This window comes from Gobius niger, assembly GCF_951799975.1.
Source record: "Gobius niger genome assembly, chromosome: 11".
NCBI classification, from domain to species: domain Eukaryota; kingdom Metazoa; phylum Chordata; class Actinopteri; order Gobiiformes; family Gobiidae; genus Gobius; species Gobius niger.
The window spans coordinates 33,579,375-33,591,444 of NC_136862.1; the positions used below are offsets into that span (position 1 = coordinate 33,579,375).

At 45.5% G+C, this 12,070-nt stretch overlaps 1 protein-coding gene across 1 annotated transcript; it reads left to right on the forward strand.

Moving 5' to 3' along the window:
- Nucleotides 1-1,256: 1,256 nt before the first annotated feature.
- On the forward strand, nucleotides 1,257-10,270 carry alg8 (ALG8 alpha-1,3-glucosyltransferase; the record flags this gene model as incomplete). The annotated part of the gene is made up of 13 exons (XM_079566587.1): nucleotides 1,257-1,343; nucleotides 2,015-2,093; nucleotides 2,319-2,512; nucleotides 4,162-4,271; nucleotides 4,382-4,449; nucleotides 4,525-4,651; nucleotides 4,815-4,918; nucleotides 4,984-5,104; nucleotides 5,338-5,471; nucleotides 5,548-5,687; nucleotides 7,144-7,241; nucleotides 8,418-8,490; nucleotides 10,045-10,270. The coding sequence occupies exons 1-13, from the start codon at nucleotides 1,264-1,266 to the stop codon at nucleotides 10,268-10,270; spliced, it is 1,554 nt and encodes a 517-aa protein (XP_079422713.1). The 5' UTR covers nucleotides 1,257-1,263.
- Nucleotides 10,271-12,070: the final 1,800 nt, after the last annotated feature.

Here is a 12,070-nt window from a genome sequence, read left to right on the forward strand (position 1 = left end):
GTTCAGTAGAAGTGAAAAAAACAGCAGTTGTAGCAAGCGCTAGCTAACCGTTAGCATTAGCCCGATGCTAACATGTAGCATCAAGTTAGCATTCTCCGTTATTTATGTATTTATGGACTGTTGAACCACTTTGCTCCTCTCCATGCCTTTGTATCTTTATTTAGTAGAAACTATATTCATATTTCAGCATTTGTTAAAGTAGTTTTTGAATAATTAGAGAAAGTGTTCATGTTAGCATCGGGCTAATGCTAACGGTTAGCTAGCGCTTGCTACAACTGCCGTTTTTTCACTTCTACTGAACAATCTGTTGCGACAAAATATCCATATGGGCCCGATTTACATTTGACTTTATTTATGTGATAAATAAGTTGATATTCCACCAGAAAATGGCTAAAAAGAGGGAAAATTGTGTTTCTCTAAAGATTCTAGTATTTTCCCCCTCAGCGAAGCCACTTCCAGCCACTTCTATGACGAGATGCCGTCTGTAGCTATGGCCCTGTATTTTGTTTGTTTTTCAGACTTGGTCTAAATGGAATATGTTTGCGAAGGCTCTCATTCGTCCAGGGAGTATCCACGGTCGAAAAGTTAAATCATTGACTGGACTGGGTTTTGGTAAAGTTGAGGACCACTCCAGTCTGGGTCATAGTGTCTTTTCTGACCTAAAGACTGAAGAAGAATCTTTTGTGACTAGACGTGAAACACGAACCTTGGAAGTTGATTGTTTTGACCCGAGAGTAATATTTGTACTCATGGACAATTCAAAAATTCTAGAACCTTCAATGATGTAACACTCGCATGCGGAATCACACACATTCTTTAAACATTTTGTAGTTTTTTGTTGCTTTTTTTTTAAATCTTGGTTTCGCCACATTTTTGTCGCTCTTCAGTTTCTTCTTTGTTGCATTTTTTTCCCTTTATTGCGGCTTTGTTTTGTTTCTTCTCTGTTGCGTTTTCATCCTCGTCTTTGTCCCTATATTTTACGCTTTTTTGAAGAAGCTTTTAGATTTGTGTAAAGCCAAACTGGAGAACATGTGCTCAGTTCAGGTGGGGGTTAAGAGGTTAGTTCAGTAAGTCCTGAGGTTTTCTCCTCTACACGGCTTCACGATCAATTGGTAGTATTTCTTTTGCTTGATTAACCCTATTTTGAGGATGAACACCTCGACTTCCCACTGATAATGATTAAACATATGAACATATAACCTACATGTGTGAAGTGTCCAGTATTCGCTTGTTTCGTCAGATCTGGCAACCACAGGTCCAAACATGGCGTCGGCGGGGGACCATTGGTTCACGGCGTTAGCACTCGGAGTTTCTTTACTAAAATGCCTCTTTATCAACGCGTAGTAAGTTTTTGAATGAACTCGTTTCAATCATACAGCTTATCTACAGTTTCCCCCCTCACACTGTCATTGTTTTACTCAAAGTATGTGGCGAAAACGGGAGGATAGAAGTGACTGACAGCTAGCATCAGGCTAAAAATGGCTAACTTTATCGGGAAATACTAACTTATTTTCAATAAACAAGAGAGTGTGAGCGTTTTGGAATGCGAGAATATCCTTCGGTTTATTTTTTGGGCCCTTAACTATAAATTGTCGCTCAAATAATCGATAAAAACTAAAGCTGACGCGTGTCTGTGTGTGTGGCCAGTCTCCACTAGATGGTGCTAAAGGGAACGCGAGCAGGCAACTTTTCATGTTATAAAGAGATGAAAAATAAATATTCTCGTCTGTTGTTATCGAATATTGCATTTACCCCACATCCTGCAGCCCCTATAGTGTCAGGCCTTAGGTTTCATGAAGCTGTTGAGAAAAACCTCGTAGAATCCATATAATATTTCGAAATAATCTATGCGACGACATCATGGACCTGCATCATGTCACTGCTCAGGGGAACATTTGTGGATTCCAATTTTCTTTTTTGAGATTTCTTCTGAAAATACCTTTGAATGATGCAGAATCCAGACTCATAATGACTGAGTAACGACAACAGCTGATATGTTGTGTATGTGTTTTAGCCGGTCCACAGATTTCGAGGTGCACAGGAACTGGCTGGCCATCACCCACAGCCTCCCGGTGTCGCGCTGGTACTATGAGGTCAGTGTTACCACTAATGCGAAGTGAGTGGTGAGTGTAGTATGCCTTGTGTGTATTGTTTAATGAAATGTGCATACACACCCTTTTTAATGAAGGGTTTAATAAAAACAATGAAATATAGTAATATTCTAGAATATTCTTTTTTCTTTGTGCTGCCCTGTAACTTTCACATTTATTCAGATCGAAACATTGTTAGTTTAATAGGCTGTGCCATGTGTTTTTCAGAACACGTCTGAGTGGACCCTGGACTACCCCCCGCTGTTCGCCTGGTTCGAGTTGGGCCTGTCCCAAGTGGGTCGGCACTTTGATGAAAACATGCTGCGGATTCAGAGAGAGGCGTATCAGAGCGAGGCCACAGTGCTGTTCCAAAGACTGTCTGTCATCGCCACGGACCTGATGTTCATACTGGCCACCCGGGAGTGAGTTTATACTGGTTTATACTGGCTTATACTGGCCACCCGAGAGTGAGTTTATACTGGTTTATGCTGGTTTATACTGGCCACCCGGGAGTGAGTTTATACTGGTTTATACTGGCCAACCGGGAGTGAGTTTATACTGGTTTATACTGGCTTATACTGGCCACCCGAGAGTGAGTTTATACTGGTTCATACTGGTTTATACTGGCCACCCGGGAGTGAGTTTATACTGGTTTATACAGGCCACCCGGGAGTGAGTTTATACTGGTTTATACTGGCTTATACTGGCCACCCGAGAGTGAGTTTATACTGGTTTATACTGGTTTATACTGGCCACCCGGGAGTGAGTTTATACTGGTTTATACTGGTTTATACTGGCCACCCGGGAGTGAGTTTATACTGGTTTATACTGGTTTATACTGGCTTATACTGGCCACCCGGGAGTGAGTTTATACTGGTTTATACTGGTTTATACTGGCCACCCGGGAGTGAGTTTATACTGGTTTATACTGGCCACCCGGGAGTGAGTTTATACTGGTTTATACTGGCCACCCTAGAGTGAGTTTATACTGGTTTATACTGGTTTATACTGGCCACCCGGGAGTGAGTTTATACTGGTTTATACTGGTTTATACTGGCCACCCGGGAGTGAGTTTATACTGGTTTATACTGGCCACCCGGGAGTGAGTTTATACTGGTTTATACTGGCCACCCGGGAGTGAGTTTATACTGGTTTATACTGGTTTATACTGGCCACCCGAGAGTGAGTTTATACTGGTTTATACTGGCCACCCGGGAGTGAGTTTATACTGGTTTATACTGGCCACCCGGGAGTGAGTTTATACTGGTTTATACTGGTTTATACTGGCCACCCGGGAGTGAGTTTATACTGGTTTACTGGCCACCCGGGAGTGAGTTTATACTGGTTTATACTGGTTTATACTGGCCACCCGAGAGTGAGTTTATACTGGTTTATACTGGTTTATACTGGCCACCCGGGAGTGAGTTTATACTGGTTTATACTGGCCACCAGAGAGTGAGTTTATACTGGTTTATACTGGCCACCAGAGAGTGAGTTTATACTGGTTTATACTGGTTTATACTGGCCACCCGGGAGTGAGTTTATACTGGTTTATACTGGCCACCCGGGAGTGAGTTTATACTGGTTTATACTGGCCACCCGAGAGTGAGTTTATACTGGTCTATACCGGTTTATACTGGTTTACTGGCCACCCGGGAGTGAGTTTATACTGGTTTATACTGGTTTATACTGGCCATCCGAGAGTGAGTTTATACTGGTTTATACTGGTTTATACTGGCCACCCGGGAGTGAGTTTATACTGGTTTATACTGGCCACCCGGGAGTGAGTTTATACTGGTTTATACTGGCCACCCGAGAGTGAGTTTATACTGGTCTATACCGGTTTATACTGGTTTATTCTGGCCCCCAGAGAGTGAGTTTATACTGGTCTATACCGGTTTATACTGGGTTATACTGGCCCCCAGAGAGTGAGTTTATACTGGTTTATACTGGCCACCAGAGAGTGAGTTTATACTGGTTTATACTAGGGCTTAAACAACTAATCGTTTACACCTAGAGTTTACATCACCAGCTGCCACTGATTAACATATGGAATCATTGTGTTTTCCAGATGTTGCCGCTGTGTCTCAGACCAGAAAGCGTCCAAAGACATTTTAAATCGGCCTTCGTTTGTTCTCGCAGTTCTCCTGCTTTTCAACTTTGGGCTCCTCATCATGGACCGTATCCTTTCAGCCTGTTTGAATCTTTATGGCTCGTTTCCACCAGCCCTACTCTACTCTAGCCCTAAAGAGTCCCGGTTTAGAGCGGTTTTCCTCAGTCAGTCGGGTCAGATATTCATTTCCAGTACAACGGTTTCCTGATGGGCTTCCTGCTGCTGTCTGTGGCCAAGCACCTTCAGGTGTGGACTCTTCAAACTGGTTTTATTGTTTTATGTAAAAAGAAGCTGGGCCTGATCGCTCCTGTGTGTGGTTAGTCCCAGCACCTCCAGGGGGCGCTGCTGTTCTCGGTCCTGTTGAACCTGAAGCACATTTACCTGTACGTGGCTCCAGCGTACGGCGTCTACCTGCTGCGCTCCTACTGCTTCACCAAGGACCACCCGGGTAAGAACTGGCTCCTGATCTAGTCCTGGTTAAGTCCTGATTTAATCCTGTTTTAGAACTATTTTAGTCCTGGATTTGGCCTGTTTTAGTCCTGTTGAAGTACTGGTTTAGTCCTGTTTTAGTCCTGTTTTAGTCCTGCTTCAGTCCCGGTTCTCTGTTGCAGATGGGCGCTTGAACTGGAGGAGCTTCAGTCTTCTGAGGTTCTTTGCTCTGGGTTCGATCGTGGTCTCAGTCACTGCTCTGTCCTTCGGCCCCTTCATCGCCATGGTGACTCTCTCACACACGGACCTGGTTCAAATCCTGGGTTTGGTCTAACTGTCGTCTCCTCTCAGGGCCAGCTGCCCCAGGTTTTGTCGCGTCTGTTCCCGTTTAAGCGCGGCCTGTGTCACGCCTACTGGGCCCCCAACGCCTGGGCTCTGTACAACGCTGCCGACAAGGGCCTCGCTGTCCTGGGTAAGACCTGGTTTAGTCCTGGGTAAGACCTGGTTTAGTCCTGGGTAAGACCTCCACATCACAAGAGCTAGACCTGGTTTAGTCCTGGGTAAGACCTCCACATCAGGACAATGGACAATAAAACAAACTGAAATGAACTGGCTTAGGTTAGGCTTTGACTTCTGTAGATGCTGGTTCAGTCCTGGTCCGGTCCTGGATCAGTCCTGGTTCAGTCCTGGTCTCTCTGCTCTCAGGTCTCCGCCTGGGCCTGGTTGAGTCCGGTGCTCAGGCCTCGATGACTGGAGGTCTGGTTCAGGAGTTCCGTCACACGGTGCTGCCCTCGGTGTCTCCATCAGTGACTCTGCTCTGCACGGCGCTGTCCCTCCTGGTGAGTCCTCCCTCGGCCCTGTTCCAGTCCCAGTCCAGGCCCTCATGTCTCTCTGCTGTGTGTGTGTGTGTTTTAGCCAGCGGTGTTGTGGCTGTTTTTGCGGCCCCGTTGCTCTGCCTCCTTCCTGCGTGCTCTGGTGCTGTGTGCTCTCGGCAGCTTCCTGTTCGGCTGGCACGTCCACGAGAAGGCCGTCCTCATCGCCATCTTGCCGCTCAGGTCAGAGACACCGGGCCTCACCGGGGTTAAACCGGGTTTAGACCCAGTCTTTCAATTCTAGTTTGAGGGAGTTTTGCCCATTCTTCCGTACAAAATGGTTCCAGTTTTTCCGGTGTCTGTGGATTGAGCTGCCTCAAAACGGTCATTGTCCAACCTCCTAACAACCATTGCCCTTTCAAAGCCAAACAAAAGCAGAATTAGCGCCTTGTAAGGCAAGTCTTCTTTACCGTTTGCCAAGCGTTTCATGAGCTGTCGTTGTTGGACATGGTCTCGAAAAGCTGTTTCTGCCACTGGAATATCTGTACATTTACTCTCTAAGTTTAGTTAAGCGTTTAGTTGTTCTGAGCAGAGCCTTGATATTTCAGCTGAGGATGAATTTGTTTGTGTCACTGCACTGACAGCAGTGGTAAAACGGGACATCTCAGCTGGAGAATCATGACTAACATGTTACCTACCTGAACCATAGCCGCGCATTCATTATGCAACTTTTTATGGGAAAGAAAGTTTACGACCAGTTTTGCATGGTTGAGCTTAAGTCTGCAACAAAAAGAAATGGAAGGGAGCCAAATAAGGAAAACTTTTTAAACTGAAATAGTCTGTTTTCTACTTTACTTTTTTGTTCCATAACCCTCAGGATCTTTTAAGACATTCCAAATGACTGTTCCTGCGTCCCAGCTCAGCAGCGATGGTGCTGCGAGAGGTCCTACGTTTGCAGCTCAACAACCCAAACACATATTTTAAATATTTTCCTCCACTGCACATTGCAACCCATTTAGCCTCGATCTGGAGGAGGATGAAGAGGAGGACAACAAACATTTACAAGGACAGAACACACCCTGGACACTCACAGTTTGAGCCCCTGCTCTCAGGCAAACACTTTAGCGCGTTAAAGACTCACACCAACAGACTGAGGAACAGTTTCTACCACCAAGCTGTTAGCTCCAGCACACCTTATCACTTTAGCACCACATTGTAGCTGCTGCTACTCTTTTTGTCTGTCAGTGTTTTCATTATTATTATTTTATTGAGACTGAGAGCCATGCAAGTCTCATTATACCTGTGTATAATAATGATAAATAAAGCATCCTATTCTATTCTAAGGGGGCGGGGCTTTTGCGAAAGGTCAATTGTGCAACATCAAACATAAAGTAGCAGTAAAATAAACGTCGATGAGGTGACCCCTCGTAGATTTTGAGGTGTTGGATCATTATTCATTTGTAGAGCCGTCCTCTTTTTTAACTTCAGCTCTTTCACAGATGGTGTCACATTTGGTTCAAGAATTTGTCCGAATTTAGTTTAGTTAATAATGAGATGATGTATAATCAAATAATGTAATCTAATCACACAAACCCCAGTCCCAACAGTTCAGGCAAGACCGATAGAGCTCAAAGACCAACAACAATGAGGACCATAACCATAATCTGTTTCTTATGCTTTTCTCTGTGTGTTGCCGTAGTGTGCTGGCTGTTCAGAGCAGAGAGGATGCTGGGATATTCCTGATTTTGTCGACGACGGGACATTACTCTCTGTTCCCCCTGATCTTCACCGCTGCAGGTACATGCTATTCTTTTCTTTTCTTCTTTTTTTGTTTAAACAGGCAGCAACCTCCCTCTCTCTTGGCACAGCTGCATTTGTTTGCCTTTTTCTGCGGGCTGCATTTGTAGTTTCTGTGTTTCACATAGTTTTACTGGATACTTTGCAGTAAAATTGACCGATCCCCAAAAAAACATGGCAAAGAGTCCATAATGGTCCTAAGGAAAAGAGCTTTTGGAAGTAAACAGCTAGCTTATCAGCTAAAGCCATTTGAGACGCCTCATTTCGATTTCTAACCAAGTTAAGCCATAAGCCACGCTCCCGTGAATTCTCATTGGATGTCACTCATAAAGCAGCTTTTTCAGATAAGATAAGGTTTATTGGTCTCACAATGGAGAAATTCACTTGTTACATTCAGCTCAGGGTGTGCAGGATAGACAGGAAATGTGCAAACAGTTTGCTAATAGAGGTATCTTATATACAATGACTATCAGAAACTTCAAGGGGGCAAAAAGTATAAAAAGTATATACAGTAAAAAAAAAAAGATGCCATAAAAAGCCTATAGTAAGGGGGCAAAAAGTATATAAACAACTTGGCTTTAGTTAATCTAGTCGTTTTACAAAAGTTTAAGGTTAGGGTTAGGTTTGCGAACAATGTGGGGGGCGGGATCATGGCGTAACTGAGTTGGAAAGTGGATAGCTGCGTTTGAGACCTAAATGTCTTATTCTGAGACACTGAAGAGGCACCAGGAGCCCCCACACCTGCAGCACAGTGGAGGCGTCACAAGAGACGCTACAGGAAACAAGGAAGGGACAAACAAGGAGGTATCCGGGTGAGACTCACAGATAAGCCACAAAGGCCTTCTGTTGTTCTGGCTAATGGACGTTCACCGGAGAATAAAGCACATAAACTGCTAAGCTCTTCACAGAAGATGGTGAAAGACTGTTGTGGAGCGGAGGGAGCTGCGCAGGAGGAAGAGGAAGGAGGAGGTTGAGGAGCTGACCAGTGCAGGACACCACGCTCTAAAACAGGGACAAACACAGGAGGCGCTGTACTGTTTCAGAGGATCAGAGGAGACTGACGGGCAGGCAGGGCTCAGGACTAACGCCTGAGCCTTATTGACTTACTTCTGTGGTGTTTTCAGAAGGATGTTTCCCTTACGTTGTCGACTCTAACGTGTCTGTGATGTGTTGCAGAGCTGCCCCTGAAGTTTTCCCTGATGCTCCTGTTCACGCTCTTCTCCTTCTGCGCTCTCACCAAACTTCACCGGTAAATACTGTCTTATCTAAAACCTGCCAGACCTGTAGTTTAGAACAGGGGTTTCATTTTCAAAAATAACCAGGCTTTTCATGTATTTTCCACATTTAAGCAGACCTAAGCAAGTTAGCTCACTGGGCTTTTCAAATGTACCTGATTTGATTGAAAAGAAGAACCGTTTGGAAGCGAAACACTGAGGCAGATCTCACACTGAAAAAGACAAATGTGATGTCTAAAGTCTGACTGTGGTGCAGCAGATGAGTAGCTGTCCCCCGTCCTTGGACCAGGGGTCTCTACCCAGGGGTCGTAGCTCTCCAGCCCAATTTGGTCGCTCGCCAAAAGCTTTCCACATTTTTACACACGCTTGTAAAATCGCATTTGTAGATGTATTTTCTTTTATTTCTGAGCATTTTGAACAGAGTCAAACCAATTAGGTCAATAAGAAAGTAGAGAACAAAATTCAAGTCAATGTCTTTAATTTTGTTGAAATATCTTGACGAACTCCTAAATCACATAGGAGTTCACAAGTGTCTTTGAAGCATTCGAGGTTTAGTTTAGTTTAGTTTATTGGTTTATTTGGTATGGACAGTGCACGTTAATGAACACGCCACACTGGCCTTGGGCTTATTTCCATTCGTTGTCCCCCACTTTCATTCAACCTGGCCTATTGTACATGTTTTTAGTGGTAGGGGAAACCGGAGGAAACCTACGCAGACACGGGGAGAACATGCAAACTCCACAGAAAGGGCCCAGGTGGGAACTGAACCCACGAGCACTAACCGCTGTGCTACCTACCGCCCCTCAGTAGCGCTCTGATGGTTTGTTCTGTGAAAGCAGCTCACCGGGTAAAAAAGGTTGGAGACCTGCCTGAGGTTATCCTTCAGGGCACGGAAAGAAACCTATTCTTCTGTCAACTGCAAAATACGTTCAGCCACCAAACATATCTTCTTATGGCACCAAAAGCAGCAGCCCTGGTGGACCAGATTTTAGATCAGAGGTGGGCAAACTGTGATTCTTGTGCTTAATTTCTACAATTTCATTTGTTCAGCATTTCCATTTGCGTAAAGGTATTATGCAAAATCGACTTTTTCAAGCTTTACATCATGTTATTATGTCATTCCCTCATTAAAAGCATGCCTGAAGTGTTCACATATTTTTGAGTAATCTGTAAATACTGTAGGGATAGGTTTGCCTGAGTCCTCCTAGGAACGCCCCCACCTCCTGGAGACGCCTCCGAGCTTTGGTCACCAGCCGAGTAACCAACCACTGCTCCTCAGCAGAACCCCCTCCCCACTGATGCCACAGACAGCGTGTGGAGGGGGCGTGTCTAAAGGCTCAGAGGTTCTTAAAGAGACAGAGGCCTATTTCAAGACATTCACTACAGCCATTTTGAGAGAGACATTTTATACAAGGCAGTTATTCTAATTTAAGCTGAGCAGAATTAAGTTCAAGTTATCGTTGGTGCAACCCTTGAAAAATGTAATGGCCCCGCGTGTTAGATTGAGTACCCTAATTGCAATTGTGTTGGTGACTCTTTCCCATGATGCCCCTCTCTCCCCCTCTCAGGTGCTCTCTGTTGGGTTTCCTGGAGCGCCTGTACCTCCTGGGCGTGGCAGTGGTGTGTGCGGTTTGCGAGGTCGTTCTGCCGCTGTCACCGCTGGGCGCACGCCTGCCGTTTCTCCCGCTGCTCCTCACCTCCGTCTACTGCGCGGCGGGGGTGGCCTACTGCTTCACCCGACTCTACGGCAGCCTGCTCCGGACGCCAGGCCACGGCAAGACCAAAACCAGCTGAACCACTACGCCATGTCGGTAACAGAGGAGGTGAGTGGGCCGCGGGCGCTCTGTGGACTGGGACAATACAGCGCACTTTCACCACTGAAAGGGTCCACAAACATACATGCGTCAAGAGGGTCATCGTTTCAGTGTAATTAATAAACATTCCTTTTATATATGACGTCTCTGGCTTACTGTTTTTCTTCTATGAGCCATCATCAAGTGTAGTGATCCAGGCCAGGTGGGACTTAATGAGCTAAATGAGCCGAGGTACTAACAAACGTATCAAACACAGAAAGCAACACCTGGGCCGAGCTGTGTCATGTATCATTTTAAGAAAGATCACGTGACCAACGCTTTCACTCTGCCATTTTGTTTTTATAGTGTTGTACACAAGGCACAGCAGCTAGCAGCAGGGGGCGCCAGCTGAACGAGAGCAACACTGGGCTCACTTTGTCATTTGGGATTCAGGCACTTGCACTGATCAACAGGGTGCTGCTGGGGCTCTAGCACTCGCCCTGGGGCTGTCAAAACATGGGGGAGCCAGGCGACCCAGACAGTCCGAAACATAGATATACTAGTATGTTGGTTGCTATCACACTGCTCCTGTAGCTTTGTGAGGAGAGAGCCTGGTGTGTAACCAGAAGGTCGTGAGTTCGAGTCTGATGATAATAATAATAATGCATTGGTTTTATATAGCGCTTTTCTGGACACTCAAAGACGCTTTACATTGCACTATTCATTCACTCCATACCTGGTGGTGGTAAGCTACTCTTGTAGCCACAGCTGCCCTGCGGTAGACTGACGGAAGCGAGGCAACCAGTCTGCGCAATCGGCCCCTCCGACCACCACCAACCACTCACTCACACACTACATTCGCTAGGCTTCCTGGTGTTACCAAACGGTCTCCCATCCAAGTACCGACCAGGCCCTTCCCTGCTTAGCTTCCAAGGTCTGATGGGATTGGGCATTGCAAAGGTGGTATGACCACTGATGGTCTATGATGGTGGGGCTCAGTGATTTAACCCCCACTGGTAAAACATAAATGTGCTGTGCGTCTTGATATGAGGGGGATCGCTGTGTCGTCATGTCCGAGGCTGGTGGGCAATGCAAATGTATTAAAGCTATATTATTAGGCTTTTTTCAGTCCCATAGCACCAGTCTATATCACACTACAATGATGAGCAAACCTTCTGTTGGTCTGTAAATGCAGTAAATTAGACTAACTGCCTTGTATAAAATGTCTCTCTCAAAATGGCTGTAGTGAATGTCTTGAAATAGGCCTCTGTCTCTTTAAGAACCTCTGAGCCTTTCCGACACGCCCCCTCCACACGCTGTCTGTGGCATCAGTGGGGAGGGGGTTCTGCTGAGGAGCAGTGGTTGGTTACTCGGCTGGTGACGAAAGCTCGGAGGCGTCTCCAGGAGGTGGGGGCGTTCCTGGGAGGACTCAGGCAAACCTATCCCTAAAATGGCCGCCATCAGAGTTTTTACAGATTACTCAAAAATACGTGAATGTGCCAAGGCAACACTTCAGGCATGTTTTTAATGAGGGAATGACAGAATAACATGATGGAAAGCTTGAAAAAGTCGATTTTGCATAATACCCCCCCTTTAAATAGATAATAGTTCTCTGGTGGGTCAAAACAATGTTCCCAAACAGAGCATTGCTTCTTAAAAAAAGATCTGTGATTTGAATAAAAATCTCTTCACGCCTGGAGAAACCAGCTGTTTGCTCACCATTTACCAAAACATCCGGTGAAAAATAGTGGAAATAATGAGTAGCAGCGATCCTCCCTACAAGCAGAAGTATCCTTTATTA